At 48.8% G+C, this 18467-nt stretch overlaps 1 protein-coding gene and 1 long non-coding RNA gene across 3 annotated transcripts; both read right to left on the bottom strand.

Moving 5' to 3' along the window:
• Nucleotides 1–3902: 3902 nt before the first annotated feature.
• Nucleotides 3903–15133, bottom strand: LOC123346059 (zinc finger protein 585B-like). The gene is made up of 2 exons (XM_044983269.1): nucleotides 15025–15133; nucleotides 3903–7473 (listed from the first exon to the last, which is right to left on the bottom strand). The coding sequence occupies exon 2, from the start codon at nucleotides 7283–7285 to the stop codon at nucleotides 5486–5488; it is 1800 nt and encodes a 599-aa protein (XP_044839204.1). The 5' UTR covers nucleotides 7286–7473; nucleotides 15025–15133; the 3' UTR covers nucleotides 3903–5485.
• Nucleotides 15134–15833: 700 nt separating this feature from the next.
• LOC123346071 lies at nucleotides 15834–17487 on the bottom strand. 2 transcript variants are annotated; one of them, XR_006572916.1, is made up of 3 exons: nucleotides 17448–17487; nucleotides 16415–16502; nucleotides 15834–15891 (listed from the first exon to the last, which is right to left on the bottom strand). It is a non-coding gene; the product is annotated as an uncharacterized LOC123346071 (long non-coding RNA). The 2 variants fall into 2 exon arrangements; XR_006572915.1 differs by lacking the exon at nucleotides 17448–17487 and adding an exon at nucleotides 16759–17145.
• Nucleotides 17488–18467: the final 980 nt, after the last annotated feature.

The raw sequence follows: 18467 nt of genomic DNA, 5'->3' as shown, positions 1-18467 counted from the left end.
GGTCTGAACCACGTGCCCCAAAGCTGCAGACTTAACTGAAAGCAACTTAAGAAGTGTTCCTGTCTTCAACACTCAGATGCCCAACTCCTAATGGAGTCCAAACCCCAAATAAATCCATTTTAACTTATATAAAGCTTATGAAGGGTAAACTCATTAATTGTTCGCCCTCTATAACACTGATAGAGAGATATGCCCAGTTGTTCCCCCTGCCCCACATATCAATACATACTCTGGGCTAATTAATAAGTAAAAAGTGATTTTATTCAATACAGAAAGTAGGATTTAAGTGGTTCCAAGTAGTAACAGACAGAACAAAGTGACTTACCAAGCAAAACAAAACAAAACACACATGTCCAACCTAGTACAGTAAGAAAGTGATTACAGATAAAATCTCACCCTCAGATGTTTCAATAAGCTTCTATCACAGCCTGGAGCCTTCCTAGTCTGGGCACAATCCTTTCCCCTGGTACAGCCCTTGTTCCAGATCAGGTGGTAACTAGGGATTTCTTATGACTGCAGCCCCCTTTGTTCTGTTCCACCAACTCACCGGTATAGATCTTTTGCATAAGGTGGGAATCCTTTGTCCCTCTGGGTTCCCACCCCTCCTTCCCAATGGAAAAACACCAGGTTAAAGATGGAGTCCAGCTCAGGTGACATGATCACGTCACTGTAAGACCCCAAGCCTTCATTCCTCCCAGCCTGACTCACAGGAAGGCCTGCCTGCAGACAGAGCCATTCACAGTCAATTGTCCTGGTTGATGGGAGCAGGGGTGGCTCTAGACATTTCGCTGCCCCAAGAACGGCGGCATGCCGCGGGGGGCGCTCTGCCGGTCCCGCAGCTCCGGTGGACCTCCCACAGGCGTGCCTGCGGAGGGTCCGCTGGTCCCGCGGCTCCACCGAAGTCGCGGGACCAGCGAACCCTCCGCAGGCACGCCTGTGGGAGGTCCACCAGAGCTGCGGGACCAGCGGACCCTCCGCAGGCATGTTGCTGAAGGCATGTTGCTGCGGCGACCGGCAGAGCACCCCCCGCGGCATGCCGCCCCAAGCACACGCTCGGCGTGCTGGGGCCTGGAGCCGCCCCTGGATGGAAGCCATCAAGATTCCAAACCACCGTTAATGGCCCACACTTTGCATGATTACAATAGGCCCTCAGAGTTATATTTCGTATTTCTCGTTTCAGATACAAGAGTGATACATTTATACAAATAGGACGACCACACTCAGTAGATTATAAACTTTGTAATGATACAAGAGACCTTTTGCATGAAGCATATTTTAGTTACATCCTATTGGCACTCATCACCATACTTTCATAAAATCATATAGAGTGCAACATCACAGCAGGCAAATGGAAAATGCCAGCCATAGGGGATTTCCCTGGCAGATAAGATTTCCAACTCTCCCAGACGAGACAGCATTGCTACAAATGACGTCCAGTCCAGGATGGTTGGCAACCCTTCGAGCAGATGAAAAAATCCCCCCCCAGACCCTAGAAGTGGCTGAAAAGCTGAAGAATAATCAGCTCTGGTCTGAGCATGGGCAGCAGGTATAGCAGGCCAGAGGTGGTGGTTGAATCATGAAGGGACATAGGAATCTTTAGCACATCTGGCACGTACATATCTTGTGCCTTGGGCTAGAACAGTGCTGTAAGAATGCCTCTTCTCACTTTCAGCATTATCTCACACAAATGTAAACAAACTTGTTTGACATTGTTTTATATTTGAATGCAGGTATTTTTTACATAATTCTACATTTGAAAGTTCAACTTTCCTGATAAGGGGCTTGCACTACAGTACTTATAATAGGTGAATTGAACAATACTATTTCTTTTGGGGGTTTCTTACAGTGCAAATATTTGTAATTAAAAAGTAAGCACTGTACACTTTGTATTCTGCGTTGTAATTGAAATCAATATATTTGAAACTGTAGACAACATCCCAAAACATTCAGAGAAATGCTGTTATATCATTGTTTAACAGTGCAAATAATCACATGATTAATCAGGATGAATTTCTTTTAATCACTTGAAATCCCTAGTTCCAACTGATTTCTTTGTTAAAATTATATGGTAAGAAAGAGAAAGGCAGCGATTTTTCCGTAACAGTAGCTGTGACACTTTTGTATTTTTCCAGACCAAAACAAAGATGGCTCAGAAAAGGAAACTGTTTCCCCCCCAACTGTTTCCCCCCATTTGAATGTATCTTTCATTTTCATTGGATCTGGGTTCTCTGCTAACTCTTTTCTTGATTGTGTTTTTTTCCTAAGCATCTTCAGGGAAACAGGTAACCCTTTACAGGTAAAACAATTCAGAACAACAGCTAAGAAGGTCTTTGTAGTTAACTGACTGGGCTGGCATACATAAAGGTTGCTACCTTTCCCCCTATATTCATGACATCCCTTTGATGCCAGGAAGGTCCTGCTCCCAGAATCCTGTAGCAAATTCAGACATCTCAAGCTGTACCACATTCACGTTCACCACATTCATTAATAAGAAGCACAGCAATTTATAAACGTTTGTGGATAAAGCTCTGCATTAAGCATCTTCGCATAACTTTCATATGACTTTGTATTATGCCTCTATTTTCATACAGCCTTGTATCAGATCCTTATCTAGAAAACTTTGTATTGAGCCTTGGCATAATGTTAAAAAAAAGTCTTTTTGCTAGGAGTAGAATAAAATCTCCCCCCCCCGCACACATACACACACACACACACCCCTTTTAATCAATTGCCCTGTTGAATGAACGAGGTGTGAATGAGTAAAGGGTGGAAGGCAGCACCTCCAGACAGCTGCTACCCTTGGAGAGGGGATGGAAGCCAGACCCAAGAACAATAAAACTTGTCAAGTGGGCTCACTAAAGGTCAGACATATTGACGGCCTTGAGGATTAGAAGCAAGCTCCTTCTTTTGGGAACACCCTCTTTGAACAGCATTGAGACAACACCCAGAAGGAAGCAGCACAAAGGACCAATGGACAGAGATAGAGATTTTGAATCTGGTACAGATTTGCATGAGATGGAAGCTGCTATAAATGTGAGGTGTCTTGCAGAGGATCCTGGGCCTCATCTTGTCAACATGGGAGCGTCGATCCGACTCGGCAGGAAACCTTTGTTTGCAATCCCACCCGACTCTGGAAAAGTCCCAGCTTCAAGGTGGATTACAGGACCAGGTGACAATGTTATGCTTATAAAACTCACACAGGCTCTTTTTCAGGGGAAAAGGCAACAGGCCACATTTATTGAAAATACAGCATAAAAATTGGCACATTCATTCACACATACACACACACGGGTCCCACAGATGGTCTTATGGTTACCACTTTGTCGTAGCTCGAGTCAATCTAATTGGCAGTTAGATTGAGCACGAGTGAGGAGCTGGGCTCTGTCGGTCACGATCCGATGTGCTGAGTCCTTGCAGGCCTCAACCCAGAGTTCCATGAAAAACACCCCATATTTATACCTGTAAATTCCCATCCGAAACTACTACAATTACTATCTTCTAGGGCTGTCGAGTGATCAGAAAAATTAATTGTGATTAATCTTGCTGTTAAAGAATAATAGAATACCATTTATTTCAATATTTTGGATGTATACATTTACGAATATACTGATTTCAACTGCAACACAGAATACAAAGTATACAGTGAGCACTTTCTATTTTTTGTTACAAATACTTGCACCATAAAACATGAAAGAAATAGTATTTTTCAATTCACCTACTGCAAGTACTGTACTGCAATCTTTTTATCATGAAAGTTGAACTTACAAATGTAGAGTTATGTACAAAAATGCCTGCATTCAAAAATAAAACAATGTAAAACTTTAGATCCTACAACTCCACTCAGTCCTACTTCTTGTACAGCCAATCACTCAGAAAAACAAGTTTGGTTACAATTTGCAGGCGATAATGCTGCCCGCTTCTTGTTTACAATATCACCTGAAAGTGAGAACAGGCGTTCTCGGGGCACTATTGCAGCCGGTGTCGCAAGATATTTATGTGCCAGATGCGCTAAAGAGTCATGTGTCCCTTCCTGCTGGAACCACCATTCCAGAGGACATGCCTCCATGCTAATGACGGGTTCTAACAGATAATGATCCAAAGCAGAGTGGACTGACGCATGTTCATTTCCATCAACTGAGTCAGATGCCACCAGCAGAAGGTTGATTTTCTTTTTTTGTGGTTCGAGTTCTGTAGCATCCGCATCGCAGTGTTGCTCTTTTAAGACTTCTGAAAGCATGCTCCACACCTCGTCCCTCTCAGATTTTGGAAGGTACTTCAGATTCTTAACCCTTTGGCCGAAAGCTGTAGCTATCTTTAGAAATCTCAGATTATTACTTTCTTTGCATTTTCTCAAATCAGCAGTGAAAGTGTCCTTAAAATTAATAGGTGCTAGGTCATTATCCGTGACTTTTATAATAGGAAATATTTGGCAGAATGTGTGTAAAACAGAACAGGGGACATACAATTGTCCTCCAAGAAGTTCAATCACAAATGTATCTAATGAATTTTTTTTTTTAAAGAGCATTGTCAGCATGGAAGCATGTCCACTGGAATGCCGAAGCATGAAGGTACATAGGCATGTTTAGTATATCTTCCACATAAATATCTGCACTGCCAGCTAAACGTGCCAGACTTTCAGGTGACATCATAAATTAGAAACAGGCAGCATTATCTCCCGTAAATGTAAACAAACTTACTTGTCTTAGCGATTAGCAGAAAAAGAAGTAGCACTGAGTGGACTTCTAGGCTCTAAAGTTTTTAATTGCTTTATTTCTGAGTTTAAATACACACCATTATTTTTTGAGTTAATTGTAATTAATCAACCACACTACTATCTTCTTCCAAGATTTTAACAATACAAGTTCACATTCAAAGTTCTAGTCTATATAACTTGGAATGGCCCCAATCATCATTTACAAACTTTTCTGACATGTCTTTAAATGTTGAATCTAGGCCAAATAGCCTGCAAGGTTCTTAACTCTTTCTGGCAGGTATCTCAGAAGTTTAGTTTGTGTGTGAATTCTCCAACGTTTAATGACGTCTGATCACTGTCTGAAACTTTTGTCACAGTCCAGTACTTATGGAGTCTTGATCTTGTGTGGATTCTTTGATCTAAAACAAGGACTGATCGTTTCTGAAATGTTTCTCACAGTCAAAGCACTTATGGGGTCTCTCCCCAATGTGGATTGCTGGATGTTTAACAATGTTTGATTGTGTATAAAAGTCTTTCCAAAGGCTAAGCAGTTACAGGGTGTCTCCCTGGGTGGATTCTCTGATGTAAAAGAAGGGCTGACATCTATTTGAAATGTTTTTCCATAGTCTAAACACTACGTGTGTTTTGCCTGATGTTTAAAACGGCCGATCTGATTCTGAAACTTTCCCAGAGTCCAAGCACTTATGGTCTTCCCCTTGTATGGATTGCCTGATGTTTAACAAGGGTTGAACTCTGCATGAATCTTTTCCCACAGTCTGAGCACTGATGAGGTCACTCTCCTGTGTGGACTACTTTATGTCTAACAAGGGTTGATCTCCTTATGAAACTCTTCCCACAGTCTAAGCACTTATGGGGTCTCTCTCCTGTGTGGATTGCCTGATGATTAAGAAGGGTTGATCTCCTTATGAAACTCTTCCCACAGTCTAAACACTTGTGGGGTCTCTCTCCTGTGTGGATTACCTGATGTTTAACAAGGTCTGACCTCTGTATGAAACTTGTCCCACAGTCCAAGCACTTGTGGGGTCTCTCTCCTGTGTGGATCTTCTGATGTGCTATAAGATTTGACCTGCGTTTGAAACTTTTCCCACAGTCTAAGCACTTATGGGATCTCTCTCCTGTGTGGACTGCTTGATGTTTAACAAGGGCTGACTTCCATACAAAAATTTTTCCACAGTCTAAGCACTTATGGGAGCTCTCACCTCTGTGGATCTTCTGATGTGTTATAAGATTTGACCTGTGTATGAAACTTTTCCCACAGTCTAAGCACTTATGGGATCTCTCTCCTGTGTGGACTGCTTGATGTTTAACAAGGGCTGACTTCCATATAAATTTTTTTCCACAGTCTAAGCACTTATGGGATCTCTCACCTGTGTGGATCTTCTGATGTGTTTTAAGATTTGACTTGTGTATGAAACTTTTCCCACAGTCTAAGCACTTATGGGATCTCTCTCCTGTGTGGACTGCCTGATGTCTTACAAGGGCTGACCTCTGTATGAAACTTTTCCCACAGTCTAAGCACATATGGGGTCTCTCTCCTGTGTGGATTGCCTGATGATTAACAAGGGCTGACTCCCATACAAAATTTTTTCCACAGTCTAAGCACTTATGGGGTCTCTCTCCTGTGTGGATTACCTGATGTTTTAAAAGGTATGACCTCTGTATGAAACTTTTTCCGCAGTCTAAGCACATACGGGGTCTCTCTCCTGTGTGGATTGCCTGATGTTTTAAAAGGTCTGACTTCTGTATGAAACTTTCCCCACAGTCTAAGCACATATGGGGACTCTCTCCTGTGTGGATTGCCTGATGTTTTAAAAGGTCTGACTTCTGTATGAAACTTGTCCCACAGTCCAAGCACTTGTGGGGTCTCTCTCCAGTGTGGACTGCCTGATGATTAGCAAGGCCTGACTTCCATATGAAACTTTTTCCACAGTCTAAACACTTATGGGGTCTCTCTCCCATGTGGACTGCCTGATGATTAACAAGGGCTGACCTACGTATGAAACTTTTCCCACAGTTCAAGCACTTATGGGGTCTCTCTCCAGTGTGGATTGCCTGATGTTTAACTAGGGCTGACTTCCATATAAAAAATTTTCCGCAGTCTAAGCACTTATGGGATCTCTCTCCTGTGTGGACTGCTTGATGATTAACAAGGACTGATCTATGTATGAATCTTTTTCCGCAGTCTAAGCACATATGAGGTCTCTCTCCAGTGTCGATTGCCTGATGATTAACAAGGGCTGACCTATGTATGAAACTTTTCCCACAGGCCAAGCACTTATGGGGTTTCTCTCCTATGTGGCTTATCTGATGTGTAGTCAGTGCTGACTTCCAATTCAAAGAGTTCCTGCCCTTAAGGCATTGATAGGGTTTCTGTCCCGTGTGGCTTCTTCCATGGTCCAAGCACTGAAGTGATTTCTCTCCAGTATGAATTGTCTGAGGTGAAGCAAACTGTGGTCCCAGAACGAATCCTTTTCCATAACCAAGGCATTCATGGTGTTTGTCTTCCCTAGGGGTTGTCTGCTGGGCTGTGGGATCCCTGTATCCTTCCCCACAGATAATAAATTCATCCATTTGCTCCCTTGAGTAGTTTCTCAGCAGCCTCTCTGACCTCTGCCAATTTCCCCAGGCTTCTCCCTGTTCCAACCACTGGGAAAAATTCCCTGCAGCTCTTCCCACAAAGGTCTCCTGTGGTTCTCCGTGCCCAGGAACTTCCTGTTGTTGATTCCTCTCCTTTTTCTCACTCTCTGGCTCGTTACCTGCTGGGAGAGAGACAATCCAGACAGGAGTCATTGTGCCCAGGAGAAAGGAAGAGGAAGAGCACCAAGGGAAAACCCAACATTCTAAAGCTGCACAGATGGAGCAACTGGATTCTGCCTCCACTTCCCACCCAAAAATTCACAGAGAAGGAACATTGGGAAGGAAACACCAGTAGGTAACAGGACACGTGGAAAACGACGTCAGTGATACCTGCTGACTGCAGCCCTGCCCTGGGGCCTTGGCTACACTGGAGAGTTGCAGCGCTGGTGGTGGCTTTACAGCGCTGCAACTCACTCACCGTCCACACTTGCAAGGCACATACAGCGCTGTATCACCCTGGCTACAGCGCTGGCTGTACTCCACCTCGGCCTGGGGAATAACGACTGCAGCGCTGGTGATGCAGCGCTGCTCCGCCAGTGGCCACCAAAAGCGCTGTTATTGGCCTCCAGAGGCATTCGGAGGTATCCCAGAATGGCTGCTCAGCCACTCTGCTCATCAGTTCGAACTCTACTGCCCTGGTCTCAGGTGACCTGCCCTTTAAATGCCCCGGGAATTTTAAAAATCCCCTTCCTGTTTGCTCAGCCAGGTGTGGAGTGCAATCAGTGAATCTTTCCAGGTGACCATGCCTCCACGCGCCAAATGAGCCCCAGCATGGAGCAATGGTGAGTTGCTGGACCTCATCAATGTTTGGGGGGAGGAAGCTGTGCAGTCCCAGCTGCGCTCCAGCCGTAGGAATTACGATACCTATGGGCAGGTATCAAGGGCCATGCTGGAAAGGGGCCATGACTGGGACGCGCTGCAGTGCAGCGTTAAAGTGAAGGAGCTGCGGAGTGCCTATTGCAAAGCCCGTGAGGGAAACTGCCGCTCCGGCACTGCCCCCACAACCTGCTGTTTTTACAAAGAGCTGGACGCAGTACTTTGGGGTGACCCCACTGCCAATCTGACGACCACGATGGACACTTCTGAGCGGGGGGGGAATGGGGGGAGAGAGGAGGAGGAGGAAGAGGGGGAGGAAACCGAGAGGGAGGGTACTGGGGTGGAGGGAGACACCCCGGAGTCCCTGGAGGCATGCAGCCAGGAGCTCTTCTCAAGCCAGGAGGCAGGTAGCCAGTCGCAGCAGCCGGTACTTGGTGAAGGACAAGCAGAGGAGCGGGTTACCGGTAAGCAGCTTCTATTATCAGGCTGGAAATGTTTCAGGAGAGGAGTGGGGTTAGGGCTGCATGCATGCATGCCTAGATGTGGAATAGCCCACTGATGTGGTCTATCACGTCGCAGTAATCGGCCTCAATAATTTCTTCAAAAGTTTCAGCCAGAGCGTGAGCAATGCGCTGGCGCAAGTTTATAGGGAGAGCCACTGTGGTCCTTGTCCCAGTCAGGCTAACGCGTCTGTGCCACTGTGCCGTGAGGGGTGGGGGCACCATTGCTGCACACAGGCAAGCTGCATAGGGACCAGGGCGGAATCCGCATCGCTGTAGAAGACTCTCCCGCTCTTCCCAGGTGACCCACAGCAGTGAGATATCTTCCAGGATCAACTCCTGGTGAAAATGTTGGGAGAGTGTTCAGTGGAGATGCCCCCTGTAGCTGTTTGCTGTTCCCAATGCACAGAAACCCCTGCACAGCCCTGATGCAATCAGTCCCCCTTACTCACCATTTCGTGGCTCCTGTGGGTTGTGTGTGCTCTGTTTGGCATGGGAAAATTATGCTAAAGTGAAGACTGTAAACTCCCTCACTGTGTGGGAATAACTGTCTGGATGAGATTATGAACAATGCTGCCTCTGTTAACTGTTGCCATTTTTGCCTTTCGAAAAGTGTCCTTGACTGCTGGACTGCCCGTATCATCGACTGCTCAGAGGCTACAAAACCTCAGGAAGAAGCCGCGAAAAAGCAAGGAAGACATGCTGAAAGCAGTTATGGGTCAGTCTGCCAGAGAGAGTAAGAAAGAGCAGGACCGGAGGAAAAACCTGCAGGACTGGAGGGAAAGGGAAAGCAGGATCCGCCAGAGAAACGCAGCGGCTAAGAAGAAAAGCACAAAGCAGCTGATAAGCATCCTGGCGCGCCAAGCGGACTCTCTGCAGTCACTCGTAGCCATGCAGGCAGAGCACTACCGTGCCACCCCCCGCCCCGTCCCAAAGCTCTTTCCCTTGTGCCCCAATGTCAGCTCCAAAACCCCTTCCCCAGCATCCAGGTTCTTACCTCCACCAGCTGCCTCCAACACCTGTACGTTCACCAACCGGCCCTGAGAACTACGACCCTTACCCTCTGCACTCAACCCACATCACCATGCAGTATAGGCACCCTGAAGTGCAGCAGTCATTGCACAGCACTCCAGACAGGACATATTCAAACCTGTGACTGTACAAAAAAAACAGGAGTACTTGTGGCACCTTAAAGACTAACAAATTTATTGTAGCATGAGCTTTCGTGAGCTAAAGCTCACTTCTTCGGATGCATAGAATGGAACACACAGACAGGAGATATTTATACATACAGAGAACATGAAAAGGTGGAAGTATGCATACCAACAGGCAGAGTCTAATCAATTGAGATGAGCTATCATTAGCAGGAGGAAAAAAAAAAAAACTTTTTGAAGTGATAATTAAGATGGCCCATAGAAGGTGTGAGGAGAACTTAACATAGGGAAATAGATTCAATTGGTGTAATGACCCAACCATTCCCAGTCTTTATTTAGACCACAGTTAATGGTATCTAGTTTGCATATTAATTCAAGTTCAGCAGTCTCTCTTTGGAGTCTGTTTTTGAAGTTTTTTTGTTGCAAAATTGCCACCTTCAAGTCTGTCACTGAGTGGTTAGGAAGGTTGAAGTGTTCTCCCACTGGTTTTTGAATGTTATGATTCCTGATGTCAGATTTGTGTCCATTTATTCTTTTGCGTAGAGACTGTCCGGTTTGGCCAATGTACATGGCAGAGGGGCATTGCTGGCACATGATGGCATATATCACGTTGGTAGATGTGCAGGTGTACGAGCCCCTGATGGTGTGTCTGATGTGATTAGGTCCTGTGATGGTGTCACTTGAATGGATATGTGGACAGAGCTGGCATCGGGCTTTATTGCAAGGATAGGTTCCTGGGTTAGTGTTTATGTTGTATGGTGTGCGGTTGCTGGTGAGTATTTGCTTCAGGTTGGGAGGCTGTCTATAAGCAAGGACTGGCCTGTCTCCCAAGATCTGTGAGAGTGAGGGATCATCTTTAAGGATAGGTTGTAAATCTTTGATGATGCGCTGGAGAGGTTTTAGTTGGGGGCTGTAGGTGATGGCTAGTGGTGTTCTGTTATTTTCTTTTTTAGGCCTGTCCTGTAGTAGGTGGCTTCTGGGTACTCTTCTGGCTCTGTCAATCTGTTTTTTCACTTCAGCAGGTGGGTATTGTAGGTTTAAGAATGCTTGATAGAGATCTTGTAGGTGTTTATCTCTGTCCGAGGGATTGGAGCAAATACGGTTGTATCTTAGAGCTTGGCTGTAGACAATGGATCGTGTGGTGTGTCCGGGATGGAAGCTGGAGGCATGTAAGTAAGTATAGCGGTCAGTGGGTTTCCGGTATAGGGTGGTATTTATGTGACCATCGTTTATTAGCACAGTAGTGTCTAGGAAATGGACCGCTTGTGTGGATTGGTCTAGGCTGAGGTTGATGGTGGGATGGAAATTGTTAAAATCTCGGTGGAATTCCTCGAGGGCTTCTTTTCCATGAGTCCAGATGATGAAGATGTCATCAATGTAGCGCAAGTAGAGTAGGGGTGTTAGGGAACGAGAGTTAAGGAAGCGTTGTTTTAAGTCAGCCATAAAGAAGTTGGCATACTGAGGGGCCATGCGGGTACCCATAGCAGTGCCACTGACTTGAAGATATATATTGTCCCCAAATGTGAAATAGTTGTGGGTGAGGACAAAATCACAAAGTTCAGCCACCAGGTTAGCCGTGATATTATCGGGGATACTGTTCCTGATGGCTTGTAGTCCATCTTCGTGTGGAATGTTAGTGTAGAGGGCTTCCACATCCATAGTGGCCAGAATGGTGTTTTCTGGAAGATCATTGATGGATTGTAGTTTCCTCAGGAAGTCAGTGGTGTCTCGAAGATAGCTGGGAGTGCTGGTAGCATAGGGCCTGAGGAGAGAGTCCACATAGCCAGACAATCCTGCTGTTAAAGTACTAATGCTTGAGATGATGGGGCGTCCAGGATTTCCAGGTTTATGGATCTTGGGTAGCAAATAGAATACACCTGGTCGGGGTTCCAGGCATGTGTCTGTATAGATCTGTTCCTGTGCTTTCTCAGGGAGTTTTTTGAGCAGATGGTGTAGTTTCTTTTGGTAATCATCAGTGGGATCAGAGGGTAATGGCTTGTAGAATGTGGAGTTAGAGAGTTGTCTGGCAGCCTCTTGTTCATATTCCGACCTATTCATGATGACGACAGCACCTCCTTTGTCAGCCTGTTTGATTATGATGTCAGAGTTGTTCTTGAGGTTGTTGATGGCATTGTGTTCAGCACGGCTTAGGTTATGGGGCAAGTGATGTTGCTTTTCCACAATTTCAGCCCGTGCACGGTGACGGAAGCAATCTATGTAGAAGTCTAGTCTGTTGTTCCGACCCTCTGGAGGAGTCCATGCAGAATCCTTTTTATTATAGCGGTGGTAGGAAGGATTCTGTGGGTTAGTATGTAGTTCAGAGGTGTGTTGGAAGTATTCTTTGAGTCGGAGACGGCGAAAGTAGGATTCTAGGTCACCGCAAAACTGTATCATATTCGTGGATCTGGAAGGACAAAAGGAGAGTCCCCGAGATAGGATAGATTCTTCTGCTGGGCTAAGAGAATAGCTGGAAAGATTAACAATATTGTTGGGTGGGTTAAGGGAGCTATTGTTGTGGCTCCTTGTGCCATGTAGCAGTTTAGACAGTTTAGTGTCCTTTTTCTTTTGTAGAGAAGCAAAGTTTTTGTTGTAAATGGCTTGTCTAGTTTTTGTAAAGTTTGTCTATGAGGAAGTTTGTGTAGAAGGTTGGTTTTTCATCAGAATATCTAGTTTAGAGAGTTCAGTCTTAATCTTCCCCTGTTTGCTGTATAGGATGTTGATCAGGTGGTTTCGCAGTTTCTTTGAGAGTGTGTGGCACAATCTGTCAGCATAGTCTGTGTGGTATGTACTAGATACCATTAACTGTGGTCTAAATAAAGACTGGGAATGGTTGGGTCATTACACCAATTGAATCTATTTCCCTATGTTAAGTTCTCCTCACACCTTCTATGGGCCATCTTAATTATCACTTCAAAAAGTTTTTTTTTTTTTCCTCCTGCTAACGATAGCTCATCTCAATTGATTAGACTCTGCCTGTTGGTATGCATACTTCCACCTTTTCATGTTCTCTGTATGTATAAATATCTCCTGTCTGTGTGTTCCATTCTATGCATCCGAAGAAGTGAGCTTTAGCTCACGAAAGCTCATGCTACAATAAATTTGTTAGTCTTTAAGGTGCCACAAGTACTCCTGTTTTTTTTGCGGATACAGACTAACACGGCTGCTACTCTGAAACCTGTGACTGTACAGTTCACCAAACCACCCCCCTGCCCTTTTAGGTTCCCAAAATGTTGGGTGTCTGTCAAGAAAGTTATTTTCTTTTCAATAAATGAATTCTTGGCTTTGAAAACAGTTTTTATTATTGCAGAAAGTGAAAGATACCGTAGCCCAGGAAAGAAACAGGCACTGCAAATCATGTTAGGAAAAACAGATTCCAACTAACATTGTAACCACTGCACTTCACTCCCGTGCAAGGCAACAAACATTACTGTTGGCTTTCAGCCTCAAATTCCTCCCTCAAGGCATCCCTAATCCTTGTAGCCCTGTGTTGGGCCTCTCTAGTAGCCCTGCTCTCTGGCTGTGCAAATTCAGCCTCCAGGCGTTGAACCTCGGAGGTCCATGCCTGACTGAACGTTTCACCCTTCCCTTCACAAATATTATGGAGGGTACAGCACGCGGATATAACCGCAGGGATGCTGCTTTCCCCCAAGTCTAGCTTCCCATACAGAGATCGCCAGCGCCCTTTTAAACGGCCAAAAGCACACTCCACAGTCATTCGGCACCGGCTCAGCCTGTAGTTGAACCGGTCCTTGCTCCTGTCAAGCTTCCCTGTATACGGTTTCATGAGCCAAGGCATTAATGGGTAAGCGGGGTCTCCAAGGATCACAACGGGCATTTCGACGTCCCCTACTGTGATCTTCCGGTCTGGGAAAAAAGTCCCGGCCTGCATCTTCCTGAACAGGCCAGTGTTCCGAAAGATATGTGCATCATGCACCTTTCCAGGCCAGCCTGCGTTAATGTCAATGAAATGCCCACGGTGATCCACAAGCGCCTGGAGAACCATAGAGGAATACCCCTTCCGATTAACGTACTCGGTGGCTAGGTTGGGTGGTGCCACAATAGGAATATGCGTCCCATCTATCGCCCCTCCACAGTTAGGGAAACCCATTTGTGCAAAGCCATCCACAATGTCCTGCATGTTCCCCAGAGTCACGGTTCTTCTTAGCAGGATGCGATTAATGGCCCTGCAAACTTGCATCAACACGATTCCAACGGTCGACTTTCCCACTCCAAACTGGCTCGCGACCGATCGGTAGCTCTCTGGAGTTGCCAGCTTCCAGATCGCAATAGCCACCCGCTTCTCCACCGGCAGGGCAGCTCTCAATCTCGTGTCCTTGCGCCGCAGGGTGGGGGCGAGCTCAGCACACAGTCCCATGAAAGTGGCTTTTCTCATCCGAAAGTTCTGCAGCCACTGCTCGTCATCCCAGACTTCCATGACTATGTGATCCCACCACTCAGTGCTTTTTTCCCGAGCCCAAAAGCGGCGTTCCACGGTGCTGAGCATTTCCGTGAATGCCACAAGCAATGTAGTGTCACACGCGGCAGGCGACTCGATATCATCATCGTCGGATTCCTCACTGTCACTTTGGAGTTGAAGGAATAGCTCAACTGCCAAACGTGATGTGCTGGCGACACACATCAGCAAAGTCCTCAGCAGGTCGGGCTCCAGAAATCGCGCTGCACAGAAACCGTTGGGAGAGTCACAATGGCGCCAAACGTGGACGGAAAAACAGTGACTGCTGGGATGTGAAGCAATGCATCACGGGGCGTTGGGACAGGAAGCAGAATGACCCGCACCCTTCCGTCCCCTTCCCACAACGCCAAAATGGGACGAGGTGCTCTGTGGGATAGCTGCCCATAATGCACCACTCCCAACAGCGCTGCAAATGTGGCCACACTGCAGCGCTGGTAGCTGTCAGTGTGGCCACACTCCAGCGCTTTCCCTACACAGCTGTACGAAGACAGCTTTAACTCCTAGCACTGCACACCTGCAAGTGTAGCCAAGCCCTTAGTGTGGCCACACTCCAGCGCTTTCCCTACACAGCTGTATGAAGACAGCTTTAACTCCCAGCGCTGCACACCTGCAAGTGTAGCCAAACCCTGAGTGAGAGGAGGAAGAACCGACGGCACTTACTGATACCATATTTTTGGGATTCTCAACATTTTCCTTCATTCACCAGATGATTTCTGTGTCAGTCCTCACCTGTGTGGGCGACTCTTGGGATCTCTCTTTCCTCGCAGGCCTGGAGATCGGGCACCCACGGCTCTTCCCCTTGTTCCAGCCGGCTGATTAGATCAGGTTTGGGAAGAGGGAATCCTGTGCAGGTGGTGAAATCAGACCAGATCAGGGTGTGTGGAGGATTGAAAGAGCATCTGTCAGAAAGGACATTCCGTGGGTGGAACCTGTCCCTGTGCTGTGCTGGGGGAACAGGGAATCCATGAGGACAGGAACATGGTCACTGAGCCCCTTTGGGGGAGGCAGGTGTCTGGGGGAGGTGGGGGGAATTGTGACACCCTCACTAGGAGTTCCTAGGATCTGTGCTCTCTGGGGGCCCTGCTGACGCACCCCCAGCTCTGGAGATAAACCCCTGCCTATTTCTAAACCAGCGGAGCCCAGAGCCCGCCGCATGGCTGGAGCTGTGTCAAAGGAGGGAGGTGAACAGGGATTCTGTGTGTGAATGAGAAACAACACAGACAGGACAATACACGGCTTCCCCGATTGGAAAGCTAGGGCGTCGGGTGGGGATGGTTTTGTATATCCCTTAGGTTTTGACACCCTGGTCTCATTTCGAGAGTATACGGAGTTGCAAGTCTCTCTCACACGGCAGCTGTGCATTACAGAGCCCAGTCCCCTCCAATCTAACTGAGCAGGGAAGAACCTGACCAGTGTCAGACACGCAGACCCCACGGTTTCTAATAACCAAGGGGCCAGGAATCCCTTACCCAGCGAGGTCACCGTCTCGTAGTTCTCCTGCATGACGTCCCTGTAGAGGGCTCTCTGAGCGGGGTCCAGCAGAGCCCCCTGCGCCTGGGTGAAATACACAGCCACCTCCTCGAAGGTCACCGGCATCTGAAACAACAAGAGTCCCCCACTCAGCACCTGCTGCCCCAGCCACAATCCCACCAGTTACAGGGAAAAATAAACAAAACATTGAAGCTCTGGGAGGGCCAGAGAAGCAAAATTCCCCCCGCACCCTGCTCAGAGCAGCCAGGAGGCTCCAGGGGGTGGGAGAAGGTGAGAGCTCCTTGTCCCCCCAGCACACGGAGCAGGGCAGGGTCTTCTCATTTCCCACACGCCTGCCAGCCACAGGCTGATACGGGAAGCAGAGCTCTGAGCCGGGGACAGGGACAGGAATCCCAACAGCTTCCCTGCTTATTTCACAGCAGCCGCTGGCCAGTGGGGTGTTTCCTGGGTCAGAAAGTCCCCCCACACCCTCCAATGAGCCTGTTCATAAAATCAGGCCCAGGCTGATCATGTTCCAGCAGGTTTATCACACCCTGTCCCCTCCCTGCCTCACACTGTGTGTTTCCCACCCCTCCCCCTGTACAACAAATCCTCCCCATCCCCCCACAGCTCCCTACAAATCCCAGACCTGAGCTGTCTCCATCGCAGCCATTTCCCTTCTCTGTCCTCTGGAAGACGGGACGATCTGGAGCAAAATGTGGATGTGATTCCTCAGCCTGTGGGGGCGAGAGGGGTGATGGGGGAGGTTACAGAAGGGGCTTCAGTCCATATCACCCCCCCCCCCTCCCTGCAGACAGACGCTCTGGGCTCTGCCGCGCTGGGAAAACCCTCAGTCAGTTTATTACAACACAGACCCGGCCCCTCCCCCCAGCACTGAACCCCCTGCGACACCAGTAGGTCCCTCCAAGGGGCCCTTTGTGCAGAGTCATTTCCCTGCCCGGCTCCAGCCCTTTTCCCAGGTCTCTCCATCACCTGCAGGCTCAGGGGCTGGTGTGGTTAGAGGGGATTTTCCCCAGATGGACTTTGCTGAGAGCCCCTGATTTCTCTGCTAACAAGCTCTGTTCTAGGCTGTGTTCCCAGCGACCAATAAACCTTCTGTTTTGCACAGCTGAGTGCGGAGGTGGGTGCAGGGCCCCTGTGGGGAGCGGGTCAGGCTTCTCCTTAGGCTGCCCCCGCCGTTCTGGTTGGGGCCGTGTGCCCCTCCTGGGCTCCGGGGATGGGGAGGCTGGGGTCACGTGCTCAGCAGGTGAGGGGATATTGGGGGCTTGGGGGAGGGGCTTGCCTCCCCCAGCGCTAGGTTCACCCCCCACCAGCTATTCCCCCTTCTTATCCCTAGGTCCTAGGATGGAAACCCCTTCAAGCGGGGGAGGGGGGGCGCGGCAGGGCCCCACCAGCCTAGAGCCAGCGCCTCTGCTGCCCCCCCCCCACCCTGATTGTGCCCCTGCCCTGTGCCCCGCTCCTTCCCCGGCCCCCAGCTGGGCCCCCTGCCACCCTGCATTCAGTTTTGCCCCTGCCCACTTCTCCCCCCCCCCCAGATCTCCCTGAGCTGCAGCCTCCGTCCGCACCAGCGCGGCCAGGGGCAGGGAAACAAAGCAGCGGATGGGGGGATTGGGCGGGGAGGGATGGAGGGTAACGTGATCCTGCCCCCGCCCCGCCCCCACCGGGGCTGGCGGCAGCTTTCCCGGGCCCAGGGCAGCGAATGGGGGGGGGGGGGGGGGGAGGGGTCTCTCCTACCTTCCTCCAAGCGGCTGCGAGTCACTTCCCGCTGCCGGGACGAACCCCAGCGATCGCTCCCGCCAGAGCCGCCTCCCGGCCGCTCCTGGGTCCTAGCGGGAAACCCACCGATTTGCGCTTCTCCCTCTGGGTCCGGCTCCTGTTCCGCTCCCAGGCTCTCAGCACAGAAGGGAGGGACCCTCTTCCATCCAGCGCGGGGAATGGGTGACACATTTTTCTAAAATACTTAATGAACTTTAGGGGAAACCAGTAAAAATGCGCAGAGGTAAGCGGGGAAATGGCCCCGCTATTGGGGGGAACTTTCCTGACTTAAACACCCCCCGGGTGGAATCGAATAGCAGAAGGATCTGAGTCCTCGCTCCCTTCACCCAGAGCCTGCCTGACCCCGAGGGCTCCACTTCCACTCTGCTGTGTGACAAAGTCCTTGTATCCCCGACAGGGCTGGGCCCAGGCTTCCTGAGGGGCTCGTCCCCCACCCTGGTTGTGACCGCTCATCACAGTGATGGAATTTCTCCGCTCTGGATGCCTCCCTGGTCTCTGCCCTAGCCAGTGTCTATAGCTCAGAACAAATACAATTTACAAAAGAGCAATTAATTAAAAAAATCAGGACACAGTTAGAAAGGAAAAAGGAAAACTCTTAGCCCCACTCTGCAGGGCCGGATTAACTTTTCCTGGGCCTGGTGCCAAATGTATTTATGGGCCCCCATGGGGCAAGGTGCAGGGGGCGGGATGGTCCGTCTCCAGAGGGAAGGGCGGGCTGGGGGCAGTGAGGCACAGTGCGCTGGGAGCCGACCCGCTCTGCGCAGCCCAGCAGAGGGCGCTGTTTACAATCCAGCCCAGCCCTGTGCTGCCAGCGTTCCCCTTCCCCTTGCGGGTTGGGCCCCCACCACACCGCCCCCCCGACCAGCCACTTTTCCTCCCCTGCCTAGACCCTGGCCGGATCCCTC

Source organism: Mauremys mutica, chromosome 12 (assembly GCF_020497125.1).
Source record: "Mauremys mutica isolate MM-2020 ecotype Southern chromosome 12, ASM2049712v1, whole genome shotgun sequence".
Classification (NCBI taxonomy): Eukaryota; Metazoa; Chordata; order Testudines; family Geoemydidae; genus Mauremys; species Mauremys mutica.
The sequence above is the reverse complement of the archived record's forward strand: the minus strand, read 5'-3'. Positions and strand labels throughout refer to the sequence as shown.

What these genes read in the sequence shown, in the direction of transcription:
- LOC123346059 (XM_044983269.1), bottom strand. Translation starts at nt 7,285, where the DNA reads ATGGATGAATTTATTATCTGTGGGGAAGGATACAGGGATCCCACAGCC.